This window comes from Oryctolagus cuniculus, chromosome 16 (genome assembly GCF_964237555.1).
Source record: "Oryctolagus cuniculus chromosome 16, mOryCun1.1, whole genome shotgun sequence".
Classification (NCBI taxonomy): domain Eukaryota; kingdom Metazoa; phylum Chordata; class Mammalia; order Lagomorpha; family Leporidae; genus Oryctolagus; species Oryctolagus cuniculus.
In genome coordinates this window covers 60,890,137-60,913,843 of record NC_091447.1, presented here as the reverse complement: position 1 = coordinate 60,913,843, position 23,707 = coordinate 60,890,137, and the positions used below count along the sequence as shown (strand labels likewise).

General features: G+C 63.2%; 2 protein-coding genes across 15 annotated transcripts; one reads left to right on the top strand and one right to left on the bottom strand.

Annotated features, from left to right (window-relative positions):
- Positions 1–288: 288 nt before the first annotated feature.
- On the bottom strand, positions 289–11,294 carry TRIP10 (thyroid hormone receptor interactor 10). 9 transcript variants are annotated; one of them, XM_051829289.1, is made up of 15 exons: positions 10,923–11,294; positions 8,560–8,675; positions 8,403–8,459; positions 6,827–6,974; positions 6,650–6,712; positions 6,358–6,462; positions 6,141–6,269; positions 5,406–5,552; positions 5,095–5,289; positions 3,946–4,113; positions 3,586–3,695; positions 1,330–1,462; positions 1,014–1,159; positions 796–920; positions 289–716 (listed from the first exon to the last, which is right to left on the bottom strand). In XM_051829289.1, exons 1-15 carry the CDS (start codon positions 11,277–11,279, stop codon positions 568–570), a joined length of 2,148 nt encoding a protein of 715 aa, XP_051685249.1. In that variant the 5' UTR covers positions 11,280–11,294; the 3' UTR covers positions 289–567. The 9 variants fall into 9 exon arrangements, with proteins under 9 accessions (XP_051685249.1, XP_051685250.1, XP_051685257.1 ...); XM_051829290.1 differs by having other exon boundaries at positions 796–917; XM_051829297.2 differs by lacking the exon at positions 10,923–11,294 and adding an exon at positions 10,510–10,537.
- GPR108 (G protein-coupled receptor 108) lies at positions 10,090–22,014 on the top strand. Of its 6 annotated transcripts, none has more exons than XM_070058775.1 (19): positions 10,090–10,442; positions 10,760–10,961; positions 12,089–12,208; positions 15,010–15,060; positions 15,190–15,278; positions 16,169–16,293; positions 16,396–16,433; positions 16,525–16,593; positions 16,669–16,773; positions 18,214–18,347; positions 18,438–18,513; positions 19,269–19,342; positions 19,419–19,536; positions 19,635–19,765; positions 19,864–19,907; positions 20,047–20,096; positions 20,188–20,271; positions 20,493–20,617; positions 21,609–22,014. In XM_070058775.1, the coding sequence occupies exons 10-19, from the start codon at positions 18,217–18,219 to the stop codon at positions 21,679–21,681; spliced, it is 906 nt and encodes a 301-aa protein (XP_069914876.1). In that variant the 5' UTR covers positions 10,090–10,442; positions 10,760–10,961; positions 12,089–12,208; positions 15,010–15,060; positions 15,190–15,278; positions 16,169–16,293; positions 16,396–16,433; positions 16,525–16,593; positions 16,669–16,773; positions 18,214–18,216; the 3' UTR covers positions 21,682–22,014. The 6 variants fall into 6 exon arrangements, with proteins under 6 accessions (XP_069914876.1, XP_051685263.1, XP_069914878.1 ...); XM_051829303.2 differs by having other exon boundaries at positions 10,090–10,652; XM_070058776.1 differs by having other exon boundaries at positions 10,095–10,244.
- The last annotated feature ends 1,693 nt before the right edge of the window (positions 22,015–23,707 follow it).

Sequence of the window (23,707 nt, the reverse complement as noted above, 5' to 3'; positions counted from 1 at the left end):
TTAAAGTCTCAAGGTTTCAAGGAGATCCTGATGAGTGGACATGCCTGGTACACAGTAGGCACTCCATAATTAGTACCAACTGTTAGCTGTGTGGGGTGTGGTGTTTCTCTCTCCATCCCAGCACCCAGGGATCAAGCCACAGCCCTGGAAAGGGTGGGGCCTGCCCAAGGTGGCCTCCGAGCTCACCTCCCCCTCTTCCTCCCCGCTGTGTGGCTTGCAGAAGAAGGGGGATTTTGAGGCCCCCAGCCCCAGGACCTATATCCCCTAAAATAAGGCGGATGCCCAGAATTTTATATAATATTTTTTATATAATATAAAACAACGGCCCACGCCGAGAGGCAGGAAGACTTGGAACATGAGTATGTACATCCGACGGTAGAAGGCACAGCGGGTCTGTCTGGGTGACAGGTGGCACTGGGGAGGTTGGGGTGTGGGGGGGCGCGGGTTACACAGGTCTCAGCTGAAGCCACAGGGGCAGAAAAATAAAGTGCATAGGTCCTGGGGCCCCCCTCTGTGGCCCAGAAGCAGCAGCTGCCACCCCCCACTTCTTCCCGCCTCTGGCAAGGTTCAGTTGAGTGTGACCCGGAGATAAGAAGTGGGCACGTAGCCCTCGCCCCCCTGTTTCCTTCTGACTCGCGTCCAGCCGTCTCCTTTGTCTTCTTCTATGAGGCTGAGGTCCTCCCCCTCGGCCATGGAGATGGTGCCCTCGCTGGACCCTATGGAGCAGGTGGGGGGGGGGGGGTCAGGACGCGGCCAGGGATGCTCCCATCCCTAGCCCGCACAGGCCAGCCCCACCTTCGAAGTGGTAGATGGCTACGCAGTGGCCTATGGGGGACGCGGGCTCCTCTTCAAAATCCTCATCGAACTCCGTGTAGATGGGGCCGTCCTGAGCCTCTTCCGAGGGCGCCTCTGGCACACTGCTTGGGGAGGGGTGCGGCAGGTCAAGGGGAGCCCGCCCTCCCCGGGGCCACTCCCATCCCCCACCCCCACCCCGCCACCGCCGCTTCACTCACCTCCCCTTGTTTTCCTGGGATCCGCTCTTGTTACTGTCGCTGTCCGCCGGTGGGGCACTGCTGGGGGGATCCGGGGGCCGCGTGTGCCGGCCCAGGCTGTCCCCTCGGTTGCTTATAACTCTGCTTTCAGCTTCCGCCAGCCAGGCCTGGAAGGAGGGGGTCCCAGCATCCGTCAGGCCCAGGGCAGGGCTCCGGGGTCAGCCCTGAGCTCACCCTTGCACACCCAAGCCGGTGATGAGAAACAGCTGGGGCCTACCCCCCTCCCCGGTCCCCCAGGCGGTGACTCAGCTGGGCCTCTCCCCAGATCTCGGCTTACCTCATACTTCTGCACTTCCAGCTTCAGTCTTTCAATATTGCTCAGGGTTTCTGCGATCTGGGGCTCCAAGCTGGCGGGATCCCCCATCTGGGGGGTCTTCTCGTACACGTCCTTCATCTTCTTTAGGGCTTCCCTAGGACAAGATGGACAGATGAGAGAGCGGGGTCCCCGGTGACTGCACAGGCAAAGCACGGATGCTGTTCTGTACAATACGCTGTGTTCCGTACAATTATTCCGCGAGAAAAAGAAAGAATCGGGGGCCGGCGCTGTGGCACAGTGGGTGAAGCCGCCACCCGTAATGCCAGCATCCCATATGAGCATGGGTTCGAGCCCTAGCTGCTCTGCTTCTGGTCCACCTCTGGAATAATGCACCTGGGAAGGCAGTGGAGAAGTTCCTGCCGCCCTCATGGGAGACCTGGATGGAGCTCCTGGTTCCTGGCTTCAGCCTGGACCAGCCCTGGTCTTTGTGGCTATTTAGGGAGTAAATCTCAGATTAGAAGAGCTCTCTATCACTCGGCCTTTCAAATTGATAAAATCTTTTCTGCAAACTTAAAGGGCAAAAATTCAGGGTTTTGTTGTTGTCAAGCTAGGACAGATTCAAGAACTCAAATGTTAAGGTTCGTCTGCCCAGGTTCCGGGAGCAGTGATCTCGGGCTATGTTATCAAACCCTGGCCTCAGTGTGCTCATCCTGAAAATGGAGATAGGGAATATGTCCAAAAAGTTCGAGAAAAGAGGAACGAAAAGACAAGCTTGGGCGGTCAAGACACCCACATCCCACATCAGAGGGCCTGGGGTTTGACACCTGCTTCCAGCTCCTGACTCCAGCTCCCTGCTAGTGCAGACCCTGGGAGGCAGCAGCCATGGCTCAAGTGCCTGGGCCCTGCACCCACGTGGGAGACCCTAATGGAGCTCCCAGCTCCTGGCTTCCACCTGGCCTAGCCCTGGCTGTTGCAGCCACTTGGGGAGTGAGCCAGAGAACAGAGGCTTGCCCGCTCTCTGTCTGTCTGCCTTTCAAATAAATAAATCTTTAAAAAGAAAAAAAAAGCTTCGTGGAAGATGGAATTAAAAGATACATCAACTTTGGTGCAACACATGTTTAGCCGTCTCCAAAATGCTTACGGAAAGTGTGTATTTTGAAAAAACTGGATTTAAAAAAAAAATGATCACGCACCAAAAACAAACGTGGCTGTCAATCCCATTTTTCCACCAGTTTTTGAAGTGCGTACAGGAACAGGCAGCTCCGGGCTCAGCGGCCTCCCTGATCCGACCATGGTACAGAAGAAACTGAGGCATCCGAGGTGGGTGGGTGGCAGCCGATGGGGACAGAGCTGGAACTTAAGAGCCGCCCGGCCACAGCCTCTTCGGCCTCTCCACGCCGAACACCAGGAGCCCCAGGGCTCCAGCGAAACCCGACAGCAGCACGAATTGTTTTGTCCAAGAGGTCATAAGCAAACGGCAAAAATATAATTTGGCTGCCTGCTTCCTGTTACATAACAAGACTGGGAAGAGAGTCTTCTTGCTTGGAAACAGTGAGTAAAGTTTTTCTTCTTTTCCACACTGGCCGAGGTTTTTATTGTTAATATTTTAAGTGTCTGAGCCATCTGATGGATACCCATTTGCTTCATTTTTTTTTCTTTTAGCCAATGAACGTGGTGATTAGATGGATCGATTTTTGCGGTATTGAACCATCTTTGCATTGTTGGAACAACAGGACTGAGGGTATGCATGCGTGTTTTCTCCGCTTAAAAAAAAAAAACGTTGATTTTTTTTTTTTAATGATGGCTACATGGTTATCCCATGACATTTGTTGTGGCCATTTTTAAGCATTCACATGGCTATGCATCGTGGGAAACTTTTCTAATGTGCCAGGAGATTCGCCCAGCTAGGATTTGGGGTCTAAGACCCACTAAGTCCCCACTGCTCGGCTTCCAGCCCAGCTCCCTGCTAATGCACCTAGGAAGGCAGCAGAGGACGGCCCAGGTCCCTGAGCCCCTGCAGGCACGTGGGAGACCCGGATGGAGCTCCTGGCTTCAGCCTGGTCCAGCCCCGATCATAGCAGCCATTCGGGGAGTGACCCAACAGATGGGAGATTCTCTCTCTCTCTCTCCTCTCCCTCTCTCTGTAACTCTGCCTTTCAAATAAATGCATACAGAACGGGAAGGAACTCTGGTCCCAGTGCGGGGGAGGTGTCTGAAGACCCCCTAAGCAGCGCCATTGGCTGCTGGGCTTTGCTCCCAGCCGGCCTCCCACCCTACCTCTGGTCCACCTCCTTCTGTAGCTCACGGCTGCGTTCTTCTAGCTGCTGTTGGAGCCGCTTTCTCTGCTGCTCTGGGGGCAGGTGGCTGAAATCCTCAGTCACCACGGTCTGCGGAGGGTGGGGGAGGGGGGAGAGGACGATGGCTGGGACCCTGGACTCTCAGCGTCCAGGCCGCTCTGCACACTCTTCAGAGTCCACTCCCCCCGCCCCGGCTGAGGTTCTGCGGGGGGCGGGGCACGGCCATGCACGGAGCCAAGCAGGAAAGGGGGGCCCAGCCGGCCGCAGGAAGCGAGCCCAGGGTCCCCCCACCCGGCCGCCGGGCAGGCTGGGACGGCCTCCCCCACGAGGCCTCACTTACCGCACGGCCACCTCGGAGGCTGCGGAGGGACGCTAGCCGCGGTTTGACCGACTTACTGATCTCGCTCAATAGGGCCAGGGGGTCGAGGCCGGAGCGGGGGGATGGGGGCCCGTTAGGCAATGCCGGGGGCAGGGAACCCCCCAGTGGGGAGAGGGGAGGGGAACGCAGCTACCGGCGGGGGCCGGGGGGAGAGGTGGGTCCCGGGACATGGGAGGAGGTAGAAGAGGATGGAAAGAGGCCAGAAAGAAAAAATGGAGAAAGATAAAAAAAAAAAGAAGAAAAAACACGGTAAGGAAAACACAACTTAAGATGTATGATCACACACAGAAAATGCGTGCAAGAGTGAACACAGAAATGCCAGGGGTGGTGGGGAGGGTGTGAGGCTGTGAGCCCAAAGGCCAGACCCTGCCCCCCCCCTCTCCTGGAAGGAGGCCCCCTGGGGCTGCAGCTGGTCTCCACCAGGCTTTCTGGGCTCACAGTCTAGAGGGCGGGAGCAACATGCAGGCGGCCAATGAGGTCTCAGACACAGAAGCCAGAGGGCGGGCGAGCTGAGAGAGGGCTCCAAGGTGGAAGCATCATGGGGGGTGGAGGGGGGCGGGCAGCCAGAGGCCCGCAGGTGTCCGTGGAGTGGGGGTGGTCTCCAAGGAGAAATCAAAAGCAGTATCGGATGAAGGGACCCCAGGTCGGCCGAGAGGGAGCATTGTCAAAGGCACGGACTAGGAGTGTCCAGGTGTATGCCCAACACCGAAAGCCAAAACACCCAAGGGGGAAAAAGAGCATCGGACGTGGTGGCCCAGGGAGCCACCAGGACATTGGAGGAAACCCCGGGGGGCTTCTAGGAGGTGGTGTCTCAAGCCCTCGGGCCAGCCCTGAACTCCACAAGCAGGTCTTCTCCTCCCATTCTGAGAACAGCAGGCAGACGCCACAGGCTGCCCCTGCTACACACACACACACACACACACACACACACACTGGTCCCCCCAGCCTCCGGGGACTCCCAGGCTGATGGGCCCGCCCGCTCGCCTTCCTTCCCTCCAGCCCGGGCCAGCAGCCAAGAGGAAAATTCCTGCCCGGGACTCGGCGTTCAGGCAGCTGGGGCTGAGTCAGTGGGGGCCCCCCTTGTCCCCACTCACGGGCCCCGGCCCCCACCTTGCTCTTCTTGCCGAAGGGCCAGCGCTTGGCCCGGCTGCGGCCAGGGCCGCGGAGCTCCGGCCGCCCGTCCGCGGGGGTGCCCAGGCTGCTGTCCGAGGGCGCGCGGTTCATGGGCTGGCTGAAGTCTTCAAATTCTACATCGCCAGGGCGGGCAAAGCCAGACTTGTGCAGCTCTATGAGGACCTGTGAGTCCTGGGGGAAGGGACGGGGGGGGGGGGGGAGGCAGTCAGGGGAGGGGCTGGAGGACGCGCCTCTTCTCCTCCCCTGTGCCCGGCTCTCGGCCCATGGGACCCAGATGAGGCACCCACATTCTTGGCGTCCACGGCTTCGGCAGCCACCTTCATGCCTTCCAAGCACTTGGCAATGATGGGTACCACCTGCAGCTCAGCCTCAGACAGGAGCCCGTACCCGGCGCCCAGGCGGGAGGCGCGGCGTTCATCCATGTCCTGCAGCTTCTGGAAGGGGCAGAGGTGGCCTGGGTGACTCACTCAGCAAACACGGGGATGCTCCTCGCGCTGGCCCCAGCCCCAAGCCCGGTCTGGTGGAAAAGACCCAGATGCAACCAGATTCCCACCCGATGCAGTTCAGGGAGAGACACAAGGCCGGTGGGGGCACAGGGTGGGGAGGGGGGGCATCTCAGAGGATGCCCCTTGCCTAGGGAGCCGGGAAAGCCTCCCCACTCCAGCCAGGCAAGGAGTGGCAGTGGGAAACGGAGCAGAGCTAGACCCAGCAAAGACCCTCCCAGGGCCAGGAGTAGCCTTCGAGAAGACAGGGTTAAACTCGAGCCTTCTCGGAGGGATCGGAAGAGCTGGGGCTTCGAAAGGATGAGCAGGAGTTCCCAAAGGACAGAGAAACATCTGTGGCACACAGGAGTCACTGGAGCAGAAAGCACACCGGTCCTTCCTGCATGTCTGGCTCCCTTGCAATCCCGGAGTTGGGGAACCGGGCAGCTGGGGTTTTGACGTATGAGTAAGAGTTGGGTTTTTTGTTGTTTTGTTCGTTTTTTTTTTTTTAAGGAAGGCGTGGGAGCCTGGGGCACTCACGTCGAATATCTGGGGCATCTGTGAGAAATAGAAGTGGGCCTGGTCGCGGTTGAACCGCTGCAGCTGGGCCGCGTACTCGTTCTTGCTCTCCTCGGCCATGTGACTGCGCAGGTGCGCTTGCTGCTTGGCCTGAAGGGCGGGGCGGGCAGGCGTCAGGGGCCTCCGCCCCATCCAGATGCCCGGAGTCCGGGGCCGGGCTCCGCGCATGCGCACGCACCTTCTCCACGTCCGCCTTGGTAGCGTTGATGTCTTGGTCCAGGCGCTCCGCGGTCTGAGCCGCCTTCTCCGCCTCGCGGCAGTCTCGCTCGAATTTGCGCTTGCTCTGCACAAGGGACGGAAGCGGAGTGAAGGAGCTGCCTGTCCCCAAGATGGGGGTCACTGAGCACAGTGGGGGACACGCCTGGGGCGGGGGGCGGGGGGCGGGGGGGACAGGCAGTCGCGGCCAGGCAGGGAGGGCAGCTCGGGCCACTGCCTCCGGAGCCGCGGCCCCCGCCAGCCGGCACACTCACATTCTCCAGCTGCTTGAAGCCGGTTTCCAGCTGCTGCTGGGCCCGCCGGCCCTCCTGGAAGTGCTAGGGGGAGAGGAGCCGCGAGAGACTTTTACCAGGGTCCTCCCGAAGCCCCACCCCGGCCCCCCGGCCCCCCGGCCCCCGGCCCCGGCCAGACCCAGGGCGCGGAGCCCTCACCATCTTCCTCTCCTGCCTCATCTCCTGCGAGTACTTGGCCAGTTCGAGACACACGCGCAACCCGAGGTTCTCGGCCACCAGCTCCCGCTGGCCCGCAAAGTCATTCACCTCCTGCAGAATCTGCACAAAGGACTGTTGCTGGCTGAACCTGGGAGACGTGGGGGAGGCGGGGACAGGGAGTCAGAGCCCCACCCCCGGACTCCCCACCACCACCTCCAGGTGGGATAAAGCCCCCAAGACACCCATCCCGAAGCAGTGGCAAGTTCTGGTCCACATCCCTCACGCGCTACCGGGGAGTGAGGTGCACTGCGGAACTGGGAGATTTTCGAGTCTTCGAAAGGAGAGGCACAGGTTTTGGAACTTGTGTGCATTGCCCCAGTGGGGCTGGGGCTGCACCCTGACTAATCGCCCTTTGTGGAGGTATTAATGGTGACAGCATCAGAATCCCCCGGGGTAGAGGGGAGGGCAATGCCTCCAGGACCCCGGGAGGATCCAAAATCCTCACTAGCAACAGGCTAAGGCGCTCCCTGGGCCGCTGGCATTCCACATCAGAGTGCATGAGCTCAAATCCCAGGTCCACTTCTGATTCCAGCTTCCTGGGAATGCGCACCCTGGGAGACAGCAGTGATGGCCCTGCCGGCCACGTGGGAGACCCAGCCTGGCTGTCCCCGGCAGATGGAAGAGATCTCTCTCTCTAGCCCCTCCCCCCAAAGTCCTGGCTGTTGTAGACATGTGCAGTATAAACCCAGCAGATAGAGATCTCGTGCTTGCTTTCCTGTAAATAATCAATGTATTTTTTTTTTTTTGGACAGGCAGAGTTAGAAAGTGAGAGAGAGAGACAGAGAGAAAGGTCTTCCTACTGTTGGTTCACCCCCTCAAGTGGCCACTACGGCTGGCGCTGCACCGATCCAAAGCCAGGAGCCAGGTGCTTCCTCCTGGTCTCCCATGCATTCTAAAAAGTAAGCTGCATAGTGTTCTCGGCTACCTCGCCCCCTCCTGTACACCTTAAATCACCTGTAGCTGACATAGCCTCCTAGACAAGGTGAGTGCTACACTGTATCATTTAGGGACTAGCAGCACAGGGGTGGGACTGCGCATGTTCAGTGCACAGGTGATTTTGAAAATTCAAGTATTTTGAGACACAGTGCCCAGGGAAGGCTGCATTTACACCCAGCGAGATAAAGCCACCATAATCTCGCCTCACCTACGTTGGAGGTGGCTAGCAGCTCACCAAACACACTGCTGATGCCCAGAACTTTTTGGATTTTGCAGTGAGGAACTCAGAATAAAGTCAAGCGCTCCCGGGACAGTTAGGACAGGCAGGGGACCGCGGTCCTGAGTCCTGGGCAAACTCCCCTCAGCCTCACCTGAGCAGAACAGGACAAGTGGCTCCGTTCCCACGCCCACTTCTCAGATGAGGAAAACTGAGGCCCCAAAGCCGCAGGCCCAAGGTCACTCACTCTACAAGTGCTCGGGCCTCCCCGTGTAACAGGTAGGAAAGACAGAAGCCGAGCCAGGGAACCCCGCGCGGCCCCCCCACCGGCAGCCTAGCCCCGTGCCCCGGCCCCAGCCTCACTTGGATTCGGGGTCATCCTTGGGAAGCCTCTTGGGCAGGTACTTTTTCACCAGGTTCCTAAGGGGAGACAGAGGCGGGATGACTGAGCGCCCTGAGCCGCGGCCGCCCCCTACCCGGCCCGGCCGGGCCACGGGGTCTCCAGCCCTCCGGGTCTCACCGCAGCTGCTTGGCGTACGCCTGCTCCACCTCGGCGCGCTCCTTGACGAACTTTACGTATCGGTCCAGCAAGTCCAGCCCCCACTGCGTGTGGCGTTCCAGGACCTCGAACTGATCCTGGCGGGGGGGAGGGGACGGCAGGGCCCGGGTCGCGACCTAGGGACTTCGCGGCGCGCCCGGCTCCAGGGCCCCCGCGCTCGGCGGAGGAGGGGCTTCCAGGCACCGCCCCGGAGTGGCGCGGGGGCCGGCAGGAAACTGGCGGGAACCCCCTCCCCTTCCCGGGAAAGGGCCCCAGCCGGACGACGGGGTCTCCGTCTCCGAGCGGCCGAGAGGGGCGTGGAGCGGGGCGAGGCCACTCCCCTGCACAACCGTCCACCCCCCCGCCCCGCGCGCGCCCGGCTCCCCTAATCCCCCCCAGATTCCGGAAAATCCGGCCTGCCCGGCGTGAGTCAGGGCAGGGATCCCTGGCCGCTAGCTGGGGGCCCGCAGGGCCCGGGGGCAGGCCCCGAGCGCCCCCCGCCGCACCCCACGCGCGCCTCCATCTCCCCACGGGCTCCCGGAGAAGAGCCGACGGTGCGGGACCAGGGTGCGGGCGGAGACGCAGGCACTCGCCGCTCCCGGAGAGGGGAGGGGTCTTAGGTCCGGCCCGGACCTGGAGCGACCCTGGGGCTTCCCGGGCCCGGGGAGGGCAGGGTTGGAAGATCGCTGGGGCCCGGGCTCGCAGCCCCCTCCCCCTCCGAGGGCGCCCTCAGCCTCCCGGGCGCTCCTGGGAGGTGGGCGGCCCTGGCGGGGCCCACGTGGGACACGGGACGGCCAGCCGGACAGGCGGGCGGCGGGCAGGGACCCAGGGGCCGTAAGATAAGCCGCGGGCCGCGCCGGGACGCCCAAAATAGGTGACCTCGCCCGGCCGCCCCGGCCTGGCCTGGGGACTCCGGCCCGTCGCGCTCGCGGCCCCGTGCCTCAGTTTCCCCGGGCCGCCCTGCGAGGTGGGTTTTCGCCCCCCGCCGCGGGGGTTCCGTGACGCCCCCCAGAAACTCGTTGCGTCGGTGGCGCCCAGAGACCCTCGGCTCGGTGCGAGGGGAAGCGCGGAGGCCCCCCCGCAGCCCCCGCTGGGGTCCGCTGGGGACAAAAGGGGAGGGGGAGTCCGAACCCGAGCAGACGGAACTTGGAGAGGCGCCGATCGGACTCACCCACAACTCGGTGCCCCAATCCATGCTGCTCCCGCCGCCGCCGGCGCCGCCGCCCGCCACCCTCCGCCCCGAGACTCGGCCCGGGGCGGCGCGCCGACCCCGCCCCGCCCGCCCCGGACACGCCCACCCGGCTGGGACACGCCCCCGCTCGCTTTTCCCCGCCCCCTGCCCTGCGCGGAGACCGCGGGCGGGGCCCGGGGAGGCGGGGCCCAAAGGGCGCCACGCCCCCTCTTAAAAGGACCCCCGCCCATTTTCAAATCCCCGAGGGCCCCTCTCCACCCACCACGCCCCTCCCCCGCCCCAGACGGGCCTTTCCTTTCGATCGTTCCTTAAAGGACCCGGACAGGAAAAGCCCCAAGCCCGAGAAGTCGTCCCTGCACGGTGCTGCAGGCAGAACCCGAGGTCACCCCGGCCCGGCTCCAGGCGTGGACGTTCGTCCCACTAATGGTCAGGTCCCTCCGGCCGCAGGGCGGATGGAGGACTTCGATCCTGCCAGGTCCATTAGCGCCCCCACCGCATCCTGCCTTCCCTCCCCAGGGGAACCCGAGGACGGGCTGTCCTTGGGACGCGGGGCCCAGGCTTTTCCCTCCGGCCCGAGTCTGCCTGCACCTGCCCACTGTCCAGCTTCGCCCACCGAGGCCCCCGAGAGTCCCGGACGCCCGCGCCCTCCCCCCCCTAGAAGGGTCCGCATCTCGTAAGTCCCCTCGAGGCGCCAGGATAAAAGGGAGCGGCCCTGCGGGCCCCCGGCCCCCAGCTCCTGCCTTCTCTGGAGCTGCAGGGGTGGGGTCTGGGCCCCAGAGGGACCGGAGGGCGCAGGGACACCTGCCGGCGGCTGCACCCGGTGGGTTGGTTTCGCGGCTCCGTGTGAGACCGGGGCTCGGCTCTGGTGGGACACCCAGCCCAGGTCAGCACCACGGTTGGGGCGGGGGTCTCAGCCCCAAAGGCTGGGCGGGGCGGGGCGGGGCGGGGGAAGAGCCAAGGTTTTAGGCTGAACTCGGGGTCCGGCTGCAGCTAGGGGAAACCGTCGGGGATCCGGAGTGAGCCTCCAGTGTCCTCGTGCGGAGGCGGAGGCGGAGGTCATAGGTCACAGGTCATCCTCGGGTCGCGATGTAACCTCCGTGGACCAGGAAGATTAGGAGAACGGGACAGGCCTCAACAGACTGCGTGTGTTTACCAAGAGCCAGAGCTCTGGCCGGGAGCCACGTCCCACAGGGTGAGAAGCGGAAGTCCGACCTTGGGGCGTGCTGGGAAATGTAGTTTCTGGGTGCTCGGTGGCCCTCGTCTGTTCCTGGCTGCATTCTGGGTAGTGTAGTCTTAGACCGTTAAGAGTTAGGTGGAGGAATTCCGCTTCAAGAGCAGGATGCCAGCTGCGCTCTAATTGGTTAGGCGGACTGCTTATCATGCTATATCCGGGACGATCTTTCTGGTGATTGGTGAGCGTGGGGGCGGGGCTACGTGGTATCACGTCTTCCATTCGGAACTGGTGCTGTCCGTCTGGTGTCACGTAGGCGCGGGTTTGAGAAGAGGCCATCGATGATTGGTTCAACGGGCTGGAAAGTCCGGAGAGCCTGGCCCCACCGTGCGGCGATTGGCTCCCCCGGAGGCGGGCCTGGGGGCGTCAGAGGCGGTGTCAGGGGAGGCGGCAGCTCCAGAGATGGCAGGGAGCGAGAGGAGGGGGCTCGGCCGCGGGAGCCCCGCGGAGTGGGGGCAGGGGCTCCTGCTGCTGCTGCTGTGGGGCAGCTGCTCCGGGCGCATCCACCGGCTGGCGCTGACGGTGAGGCCCGCCGCGGGACGGTCGGGGGCGGGGGGCGCGAGGCTGTCCCAGAGAAGCCCCCGGCTTAAGTGGTCTCGTCCGACCTCCCCCGCACCTTCTGCGGGATGGAGCGGCCCGGCGCCCCCCACTGCCGGGCGAGTGGTCCCGTCCCGAGATCCCCCTCTCTCCCTGCGGATGGAGCTGCCTGGCCGGCCCCGCCGGGATGGTGGGGGGCGGGGGGCGCCATCTCCTGGGACCCCCCCCTCCCCCGGCTCTTAGCCCTTTAAATTCCTGTGGCCGCTTTGGAGACGCTGGGGAGCCCTGGCGCCGCTCGAGGACCGAGGGGGTGGGGGTCCCTGGACGCTGCCTGGGGTCCCGGGCTCGTTCCGCAGCGGGGGGCGTCCAGGCGCCCCCCGATTGTCCTCCTGGACGCTCAGGTCCGCGCTCAGGGCATCCAGGGCCACGCTGTCCTCGGTCCCCCGGCACGGCCTCTCCTGACTCGCTCCCGGGCTGTCTAAGCACTGGGGCCCAGAGCCCCGTGGCAGGCGGGAAGCGGAAGTCTGAGCTGCCTCCCTGGTCTCCGGCAGGGGGAGAAGCGAGCGGACATCCAGCTGAACAGCTTCGGCTTCTACACCAACGGCTCCCTGGAGGTGGAGCTGAGCCTCCTGCGGCTGGGCCTGGAGGAGACGGGAGAGAGGTCCCCGCTGGTGAGGAGCTTGCCCGAGGAGGAAGCAGGTGCCACGCTCCAGAGCACGCCTGGCATGCACACACGCCAACACAGCCCCCAAGGCACGCACACACGCCAACACGCACCAGCACAGCCCACCAAGCCACATACACACACCAGTATGCACACACACGCTAACACAGCCCCCAAGTCACGTACACATGCCAACACAGCCCCCAAGGCACATACACACACCAACACGCACATATACGCCAACACAGCCCCAAGTCACGTACATACGCCAATACACACACACACCAGCACAGCCCCCAAGACACGCACACACACCAACACGCACCAGCACAGCCCACCAAGCCACATGCACACACCAACATGCACACACACGCCAACACAGCCCCCAAGTCACGCACACACGCCAACACAGCCCCCAAGGCACGCACACACGCCAACACGCACCAGCACAGCCCACCAAGCCACATACACACGCCAACACGCACATATACGCCAACACAGCCCACCAAGCCACATACACACGCCAATATGCACACACACGCCAACACAGCCCCCAAGGCACGCACACACACCAACACGCACCAGCACAGCCCACCAAGCCACATACACACACCAACATGCACACACACGCCAACACAGCCCCCAAGTCACGTACACATGCCAACACAGCCCCCAAGGCACATACACACACCAACACGCACATATACGCCAACACAGCCCCAAGTCACGTACATACGCCAATACACACACACACCAGCACAGCCCCCAAGGCACACACACACGCCAACACGCACCAACACAGCCCACCAAGCCACATACACACGCCAATATGCACACACACGCCAACACAGCCCCCAAGTCACGCACACACGCCAACACAGCCCCCAAGGCACGCACACACACCAACACAGCCCCCAAGGCACACACACACGCCAACACACACACATACGCCAACACAGCCCCCAAGTCACATACACACGCCAACACAGCCCCCAAGTCACGCAACACGCACCAGCACAGCCCACCAAGCCACATACACACGCCAATATGCACACACATGCCAACACAGCCCCCAAGTCACGCACACACGCCAACACAGCCCCCAAGGCACGCACACACACCAACACAGCCCCCAAGGCACACACACATGCCAACACACACACATACGCCAACACAGCCCCCAAGTCACATACACACGCCAATATGCACACACATGCCAACACAGCCCCCAAGTCATGCACACACGCTAGCATGCACCAGCACAGCCCACCAAGCCACATACACACACCAATATGCACACACACACTAACACAGCCCCCAAGTCACGCACACACGCCAACACGCACCAACACAGCCCACCAAGCCACATACACACACATGTCAACACATGCCAACACACACACCAATACACACACCAACAAAGCCCCCAAGTCACATACACACACCAACACACACATCCCCACAGACCAACACGCACACATGTCAACACAGCCCCCAAGTCACGCACACACGCCAACATGCACACACATGCCAACACACACCAACACAGCCAAGTCAAATATACATGCCAACATGCACACACACCCCAACATGCACACACACCCAGCTCACACAGCCTGCCATGCACACACACACCAACACATACCTGCCTAACCACATACACACCAACACACACACACCCAACTCACATATACATGCCAACACACATACCTGCCAACACACACACCAACACAGCCCCCAAGTCACATACACACGCTAACACACACACACATGCCAATACACACCAACACAGCCCCCAAGTCACATATACAGCCCAACACATACACACATGCCAACATGCACACCCCCACAGACCAACACACACACACGCCAACACACACACACCCAACTCACATACACAGCCCACCATGCACACACACAACACATACCTCTCTGAACACATACACACCAACACACACCCCTAATTCATGTACACATGCCAACACACACACAACACAGCCCTCCAACTCACACATACCAACACACACTCAACATACATATGCACACACAAAACCAGCACACAATACCAACACCCCCCAGCTCACATACACAGCCCAACATGCACACACACACCAACACACACACTCAACATATTGAGATACATATATCAACACACACACCCCAACACCAATACACACAACCCAACACCTGCACACACCAACAAACACACCAGCATACACAGTCCAATGCACATATGCACATGCACGCACACACATCAACACAGCCACACACATGTGCACACACACGTGCACACACACAGAGTGCCGATCTTGAGCGAGTCCCTTGGCCTCTTTGAGACTGCACCGGCTGCTAGACTGTAAGAACGGGGTGACACTGACAGACAAGACAGCCCCAGTTTCTGACATCATTTGTGGATGCCTGCTGGACAGAGGTCCCCACTGCAAGGCCATCGCCACAGGTCCCCTCAGGGAGGCCCTGAGACACCCCTGCACCCAGTTCCGAGAGGATAGGACCGGCCGCAGGCAGGGGCAGGGGCAGGGGCAGCGGCAGGGGTCGAGCTCAGAGCCACACCCCCTGCAAGTGGAGGGCCCAGACTCTGATCCAAGCTTCTGTCATCTCCGTGGAGGGTGGACGGGTGAGGCCGCCTCCCCGAGGGACCGACCTCCAGGCTGCGGGGGCTGGGCTTTGGGAAACTGGGGCGAGTGGGATCTGGGGACCGCGCAGGCGCTAACACATGTGAGGTCCCCTCTCCCTGCCGCTGAGGGATGGTGGGGGCCTCTGCATCCTGCCCCTTCTCCTGCCTCCCAGGTGGGCTTCAGTCTGAGCCGAGTCCGGTCTGGCAGCCTCCGCTCCTACTCCGTGAGTGCAGGGTGGGGGACTGGGAGAGGGGAGGGGTCATCTGTCTCCCCTGGTCTGTCCCAGAGGCGGGAGGATGAGGAGGGAAGCAGCGTGGGGGTAACCAGGGCCGCCCTGTCGCCCACTCCTCAGGCCCGGGACTCCCAAGACTGCCTTCTCCAGCGAAACAGTAGCAGTAGCAGCTTCCTGGTCCTGTTCCTCATCAACACCAAGGACCTGAAGTGAGTCGGGGGGGGGGGGGGGCAAGGGGCGGAGCTTCCCGGCCGTGACAGCCACACGGAGCTGAGCTGGCCGGCTCAAACGAGAGGCACTGATGCCCACTGGGAGGAAGCCAGTCGGTTTCCACTTCACCTTCAAGCCTTCTGATGGGGGAGTGTGGGGGTCAGGAGAGAGGGAGGGGTCTCGGGACAGAAACCGGGAAGACGGGGGGTTGCTGGGAGAATCAGTGAGCGGCGCCCACACTTGCCAAATAGCTCAAACGCATGGTACCTGGCAGATCCCAGGCCCTGGCACTGGGGGGCTCCATCAGTGCCCAGGACAGCTGGCCCCTGGGCAAGGCGGCAGGGACCCGGCTGCTTCACCCAGCACCTGCTGCCTCCCAGGGTTGGCACTGACAGGAAGCTGGAGCCAGGAGCCAGGAAATGAATCCTGGCACCCCCGTGGCATCCTAGATGCTTGGCTGCTGTTGTCCTACAACCACGCGCAGATCCAAAGACTGGGATCACACTGGGGCAGGCAGACTGGAGATACTGTGTTGCCTTTCTTTAGATACAATGTGTTGCCTTTCTTTAGATACAGTGTGTCACCTTTCTTTAGATACAATGTGTCCTTGGTGCCGCCTCCTAGACAAAGGGCCGCCTTCCAGGCCGCCTTCCTATTGTTTCTCTACAGATATAATCCTTGCTTCTTGCTATCTGTTGACACTACTTTTTCCCAAATGCCTTAGTGAATTAGGAGGAGCAAGAGAAGAAATGACAACTAAAAGGTGGTGCAGGCAGCAGGGGAATGCACCACCAGCTTGGATGGGCGGTGGGCAGGTGCTGGAACTTTTTGGAGATGCACTGGGCACCTGCCGAGTTCAGTCTCCCCGCCCCTCGCCCCCCTACCCCAGGGTCCAGGTACAGAAGTATGGGGAGCAGAAGAAGCTGTTCATCTCTCCTGGGCTTCTGCCCGAAGTGCCGCCCAGATCGGAGCTCCCGAAGCCAGAGGCCACGGCCAGCGCCAGGGTGGACAGCGGTGAGTCAGGCTGGCCATGCAGGCAGGGTGGGGTGTCCTGGCTGTTCTCCCACTGTCCCCGGCGCAGTCCACTGCTTAAAACCATCCACCTGTTTCCCACAGCGACCACAGCTGCCAGCAATACACCTGCAGTGTCTCAGGTTCAGGGGAGCCAGGCGGGAGGGAGGCAGGCCTGCCCCGCCCCCAGGGGCCAGGTGGAAAGGCCGGCTCATGGAGGACTGTCTCCCCCAGGGTCCCGGTGCGAAAGACAAGGAGCTGGTGCTGGGCCTGGGCCACCTCAACAACACGTACAACTTCAGCGTGAGTGTCCGCAGCCCCCCAAACCCCACCTGCCCTTCCCCTCCCCCCAAGCTGACACCTCCCCTGCCCCACCAGTTCCACGTGGTGATCGGCTCCCGGGACGAGGAAGGCCAGTACAGTCTCAACTTCCACAACTGCCACAACTCCAAGCCCGGGCAGGAGCATCCATTCGACCTCACAGTGAGCCGGAGGGGAGGGCCCGGCCAGCTGGGGGAGGGCGACAGGGTGGGGGCGGGGCAGGCTGGGGCACAGCAGGCTGGGGGAGGGCAGGGTGGGCTGACGGGGGTGGGGCAGGCTGGGGAAGGGTAGGGTGGGCTGAGGCAGGCCGATGGGGGGCACGTGAGGGGGCGGGCTGGGGGAGGACAGGGTGAGCTGATGTGTAAGGGCAGGCTGGGGAAGGGTTGGGTGGGCTGATGGGGGTGGGGCAGGCTGGGGAAGGGTGGGGTGGGCTGATGGGGGCGGGGCAGGCTGGGGAAGGGTGGGGTGGGCTGATGGGGGTGGGGCAGGCTGGGAGAGGGCAGGGTGGGCTGATGGGGGTGGGGCAGGCCGATGGGGGGCGTGTGAGGGGGCGGGCTGGGGGAGAGCAGGGTGAGCTGATGGGGGCGGGGCAGGCTGGGGAAGGGTGGGGTGGGCTGATGGGGGTGGGGCAGGCTGGGAGAGGGCAGGGTGGGCTGATGGGGGTGGGGCAGGCCGATGGGGGGCGTGTGAGGGGGCGGGCTGGGGGAGAGCAGGGTGAGCTGATGGGGGCGGGGCAGGCTGGGGAAGGGTGGGGTGGGCTGATGGGGGTGGGGCAGGCCGATGGGGGCATGTGAGGGGGCGGGCTGGGAGAGGGCAGGGTGGGCCCATGGGGGCAGGGCAGGCTGGGGAAGGGTGGGGTGGGCTGATGGGGGTGGGGCAGGCCGATGGGGGCATGTGAGGGGGCGGGCTGGGAGAGGGCAGGGTGGGCCCATGGGGGCAGGGCAGGCTGGGGAAGGGTGGGGTGGGCTGATGGGGGCGGGGCAGGCTGGGGGAGGGCAGGGTGAGCTGATGTGTAGGGGCAGGCTGATGGGGGTGCACACATGGAGGGAGGGTGGGGTGGGCTCATGTGGAGGGGCAGGCGGATGGGGGAGGGGCATGCTGGGGACCAGCTGGGCTGAGAGCAGAAGCCCCATGCCAAGTTTAGCTTCATAAAATCCTCCTGGTAGCATTTGTAGGAAACGGGAGTTGGGACGTCACAGCCAGCTCCACTGCGTATCTGGGTTCTGCCAACCGTGGATTGAAAATACTTGGTGGGGGTTACATCTGTACTGAACACATGGGTGTTTTTCCCCTGTCGTCGTCCCCTGAGCCGCATAGAGTGTAGGGCTATTGACACGACACTTTAGCAGGTACCCAGACAGCCAGGGGTGACTTGGGTAGCCAGGAGGGTGTGTGCAGACTCCGTGCTTTACAGAAGGGACTTGGGCATCAGTGGCCTCGGTGTGTGCGGGGGTCCTGGAAGCAGCCCGTGTGGGAGGTGGGGTACACTGAGGCTCAGATGGGGTGAGTTCCCCTGCTGGGCAGTGCGGGAGCTGGAGACCTGTGGCCCTCCCTGTCTGCAGCTGGGGCCCTGCGACCCTCTGCCACCTCCCCCTGCCCCAGGTGATGATCCGGGAGAAGAACCCGGAGGGCTTCCTGTCAGCGGCGGAAATCCCCCTCTTCAAGCTCTACTTGGTCATGTCCGCCTGCTTCCTGGCCGCAGGCATCTTCTGGGTGTGCGTCCTCTGCAGGAACACGTAATGCCGGTGCCCCTCACCCCTCACCCCTCCCCTGCGCGCCCCTGGCCTGATGCCCACCGCCCCTTCTCCCTCTCGCCGCCCTGCCAGGTACAACGTCTTCAAGATCCACTGGCTCATGGCGGCCCTGGCGTTTACCAAGAGCGTCTCCCTCCTCTTCCACAGCGTAAGCACCTGAGGCGGGGGTGGGGGTGGAGCCCAGCCAGGCCACGCCCAAACCTCTGCAGACCCCAAGCTTGGGAAGTCCACTATCCCTGTCCCCGTGTCCCTCCTCTGCATCCTTGCAGCCAGCAGTCCATCCGTGTCACCTGTGTGTCCCCTTCCACTGTTCGGCCCAGCCGGTGGAGCTGTCCACCTCCGGGCCTATCTATTCCTCTGCGACCCCCCCACCATGCCTGACTGGAACCCGCAGTTAATTCACCTCTCTGGCCACCCCCCAGCCCCCCATCACCTCCTGGCCACACCCTCAGCAGTGCTGGCCCTGTCCCCAACGTGCCCCCCCATTGCCTCCTGGCCACGCCCTCGGCGGTGCTGGCCCCTTCCCCAACCTGCCCCCCTCATTGCCTCCTGGCCACACCCCCATCCCTAACCTGCCCCCCTCCTGTTCCCCCTCACCTCCTGGCCACACCCCCGCCCCTAACCTGCCCCCCTCCTGTTCCCCCTCGCCTCCTGGCCACACCCCCGCCCCTAACCTGCCCCCCCTCACCTCCTGGCCACACCCCCACCCCAACCTGCCCCCCTCCTGTTCCCCTCGCCTCCTGGCCACACCCCCACCCCAACCTGCCCCCCTCCTGTTCCCCTCGCCTCCTGGCCACACCCCCCAGTGATGCCGCGCCCGTCCCTAACCTGCCACCCCATTGCCTCCTGGCCACACCCCCGTCCCTAACCTGCCCCCCGCCCTGTCCCCCTCCCCTCCTGCAGATCAATTACTACTTCATCAACAGCCAGGGCCACCCCATCGAGGGGCTAGCCGTCATGCACTACATCACCCACCTGTGAGTGCGGGGTCTCTCCCGTGCGGGGTGGGGGGGGCAGGGAGGCGGGCTTCCCCTCATCCCCACCGCCTCCCAGGCTGAAGGGCGCGCTGCTCTTCATCACCATCGCCTTGATTGGTTCCGGCTGGGCCTTCGTCAAGTACGTGCTGTCGGACAAGGAGAAGAAGATCTTCGGGATCGTGATTCCCCTGCAGGTGCGGCGCGGAGCGCGCGCGCCCCCCCCCCCCAGGGCGTAGGTGGGGGGTGGGGCGGGGGCGCCCACCCACGCATGCACCCTGCCGGTTGCGCGCAGGTGCTGGCCAACGTGGCCTACATCGTGGTGGAGTCGCGGGAGGAAGGCGCCGGCGACTACGGGCTCTGGAAGGAGATCCTGTTCCTGGTGGACCTGGTGTGCTGCGGCGCCATCCTCTTCCCGGTGGTCTGGTGAGGACCCCGCCCCCGCTCCGCGGGCTGAGCCCCGCCCCCATCCCTGTGCGCCGCGTCAGTGCTGACCCTACCCCGTGTCCCCCACCCGGCCCCAGGTCCATCCGGCACCTCCAGGACGCTTCCGGCACGGACGGGAAAGGTGAGGACCCGCCGGACCCTTCTTGGGGGGAACCCCCGGGATGCGCCCCCTGGCGCCTCTGCCTCTGGACGCCTCCCTCTGGCCTCCCCTTCCCCTCTGAAGCCCCACGCCTGACCTCTGCGTGTGCCCTCCCCCGCAGTGGCAGTGAACCTGGCCAAGCTTAAGCTGTTCCGGCATTACTACGTCATGGTAGGAGTCCACTGTCGCCCAGGAGGGGCCATGGGCAGGGGGAGGGCCCAGCCTGCGCCGCACCCGCCCACGCCCGCCTGTGCCCCCGCAGGTCATCTGCTACATCTACTTCACACGGATCATTGCCATCCTGCTGCGCGTGGCCGTGCCCTTCCAGTGGCAGTGGCTGTACCAGGTGGGCCCCAGCGGGAGGCCGCGGGCGGCGGGACGGGCCACACAGCGCCGGGGCAGTGACCGTGGGCAGCGGGCCGGGCCACACAGCGCCAGGGCGGTGACCGCGGGTGGCGGGCCGGGCCACACAGCGCCAGGGCGGTGACCGCGGGCGGTGGGTCACGGACTGCCCACTGCCCACTGCCCACCGCCCACCGCCCACTCTCTCTCCGCCCCTGTCCCCAGCTCCTGGTGGAGGGCTCCACACTGGCCTTCTTTGTGCTCACCGGCTACAAGTTCCAGCCTGCAGGGAACAACCCGTACCTGCAGCTGCCCCAGGAGGATGAGGAGGACGTGCAGATGGAGCAAGTGTGAGTCCCGGGCCTGGGGGCGGGGCCTGGAGAGGGGGAGGGGCCTGGGGCGGGGCCGGACAGCTCCGGATGCAGGTGGAGCTGAGCAGGCAGAGGGGGAGGATGGCATGCAGATGGAGCAAGTGTGAGTCCCGGGCCTGGGGGCGGGGCCTGGAGAGGGGGCGGGGCCGGACAGCTCCGGATGCAGGTGGAGCTGAGCAGGCAGTGGGGGAGGATGGCGTGCAGATGGAGCAAGTGTGAGTCCCAGGCCTGGGGGCGGGGCCTGGAGAGGGGGCGGGGCCTGGGGCGGGGCCGGACAGCTCCGGATGCAGGTGGAGCTGAGCAGGCAGTGGGGGAGGATGGCGTGCAGATGGAGCAAGTGTGAGTCCCGGGCCTGGGGTCGGGGCCTGGGGCGGGGCCAGACAGCTCCGGATGCAGGTGGAGCTGAGCAGGCAGGGGTGGAGGATGGCGTGCAGATGGAGCAAGTGTGAGTCCCAGGCCTAGGGGCGGGGCCTGGAAAGAGGGCGGGACCTGGGGCGGGGCTGGACAGCTTCAGGTTGGAGGTGGAGCTGAGCAGGTAGGTGGGGAGGACCTGCAGATAGAACAAATGTGCGCCCTAGGGGCGGGGCACGGGGTGGGGCGGCTCTAGGGGCGGGGCCGGATAGCTCCCGGTTGGAGGTGGAGCTGAGCAGGCAAGTGGGGTGGGAAGGGGCAGCTGTGGGATAGGTTTGTGTAGGCTGTGACGGCAGAGGGACAGTGATTGACAGCTCAAGGTGGGCGTGTCTTGAGCAACTGGGGTGGGAGAGTCCAGATTAGGGCAACTAGGGGAGGACAGGCTATTCTCGAGGGGGACTCAGCCAGACCCCCTTGGGGAAGGGAGGGAGGCCAGGGCTGCTGGGGGGTGGAGGCCCTGGGCTGGAGTGGGCGTGGCCAAAGCGTCTGTGGGGCGGAGCTGGGTGGCCGTGGCCAGCTGCGCTCAGGCTCAGGACAGCCGCCTCGCTGTGTGCTCCAGAATGACGGACTCTGGGTTCCGGGAAGGCCTCTCCAAAGTCAACAAGACAACGAGCGGACGGGAACTGTTGTGATAGCCTCCACGTCTCGGACCAGACCGCCCTCCGCTTCCTCCGCCTCCCGCTCGCCACTCCTGCCCCTGCCCCAGAGCGCGTGCGCGGAGGTGCGGGGGCGCAGCAGGGAAGGTCCCGGCTCCCTGGACCCAGGCCCCCAGAGGGGGCCGCTTGGGGGAAGGCGGACATTGGGCAGCCGGGGCCTGGCTGCGGACCACCGTGTGTTCACGGACAGCGAGGACCGCCCCGTTGCTGTGGGGGGCTGTGTTTATCATTCGGAAGCCTGTACTCCCCAGGGGCTGGTGGGGGCACCACGCCCACTGCTTTACACATTCAATAAACATTCAAGGAGCAGCTGCGAGTGCTGGGTCCCGGGTCCCGTGCTGGGCGCTGGGACAGAGCAGTGGCCAAGAGCCCCAGCCCTCAAGGGACTCAGGGAGCAGGATGTGTGGCCCAGCAACTCCATCACTGGGGCAGCAGACCTGGTACAGGGGCCACCGGGGGCCCTGAGCCAGCCAGCGGTGTCGGGGAGGGCGACAGAGACTTGGGGCAGGTGAGGGAGGAGGTGGCACCAGTGTCTCCAAAGTCAAACTGGGAGTCATTGCAGGAGACTTCAGAAAGCCAGTGGGAAATGGAATGGAAAGATGCATTATCGTGGTGCAATAAAACCACAGATCTCTACAGAGTTTTCCCACCAACTTTTCAAAAAGAGTCAACAGAGAGAGAGAGAGAGCTCTGTCATCCACTGGTTCACTCCCTGATGGCCACAACAGCTGGGTCTGGACCAGGGAGAAGCTAAGCGCTCCCTCCAGGTCTCCCATCTGAGGAGCAGGGGCCTGCATACCTGGGCTGCTGCCCCGAGGGTGCCGTAGCAGGAAGCTGACTCAGAAGCTGAGCGTCTGGGACTCGAGCCAGTGCTGGGATTCGGATCATTGCAAGCAGGGACTCAACCCACTGCACCACAATGCCGGCTCCTCCACGGACCCTGGAGGCCCCTCTTGGTAGCTAATACATTGTGATTGCAACATGACACACCCCGCACCAACGCTTCCCTGGACCTTACTAAAAAGTGCATGAGGGGCTGGCACTATGGTGTAGCGGGTAAAGCCGTCACCTGCAGTGCCAGCATCCCATATGGGCACTGGTTCGAGTCCTGGCTGCTCCACTTCCGATCCAGCTCCCTGCTATGGCCTGGGAAAGCAGTAGAAGATGGCCCAAATGCTTGGGCCCCTGCACCTGCATTGGAGACCTGGAGGAAGCTCCTGGCTCCCGGCTTTGGATCAGCGCAGCTCTGGCCATTGCGGCCATTTGGGGAATGAACCAATGGGCGGAAGACCTTTCTCTCCTCCTCTCTGTAACTGTCTTTCAAATAAATAAAAATAAAAAAAAAAAAAAGTGAGGCGCAGAGAGGCAAAGTAGGTCACCAGCCAAAGAGTTTGTGGAGACTCAGGGCTCAGAGCCCGACGCATCGGCCACTAAGCTCAGACAAGACCTTGGTGCTGCTGCCACTGGCTGTGTGGCCCTGGAACTCCGACTTAACCTCTTTCCTTGCCTGTCAAACGGGGCCCCCTAAGTTAAGGCATCACATTCAATAACCAATGTTCAGCAGGGACACGGCCCAAGTGTGGCCTCCGGGGACCTGCCCTGTGTCTTGGGGGACCCCCTTTAGGGGAGCACCCAGAACCCCTTTTACAGCTCTGAAAACTGCTTCTCGGGGCGAGGACCAGACACGGGGCAGGACTAGAGGGCAAGGGCTTTCTGTAGGTGGAATCCAGGGCAACCGAGGCCAGATGGATAAACAGCTCCGGCAGCCAGAGGAGGAAGTGGTGAGACATTGTAGGGGAGCAAGGCCAGCAAGCCCCACTGCGGGGGGCGGGGGGGTGGGGAGACTGCGGGCAGGAGCCTAAAGCTGGGTGTGCACATGCTGGGCCCCCACCCCGGGAGCCAGGGGACAGCTTACAGCCAGGAGGGACATGGCCACATGGTGCTGGTGGTCTCTCCTGTGTGTGTGCTATGGAGGGCAGCACCAGGGTCCCCAAGGCCTGTG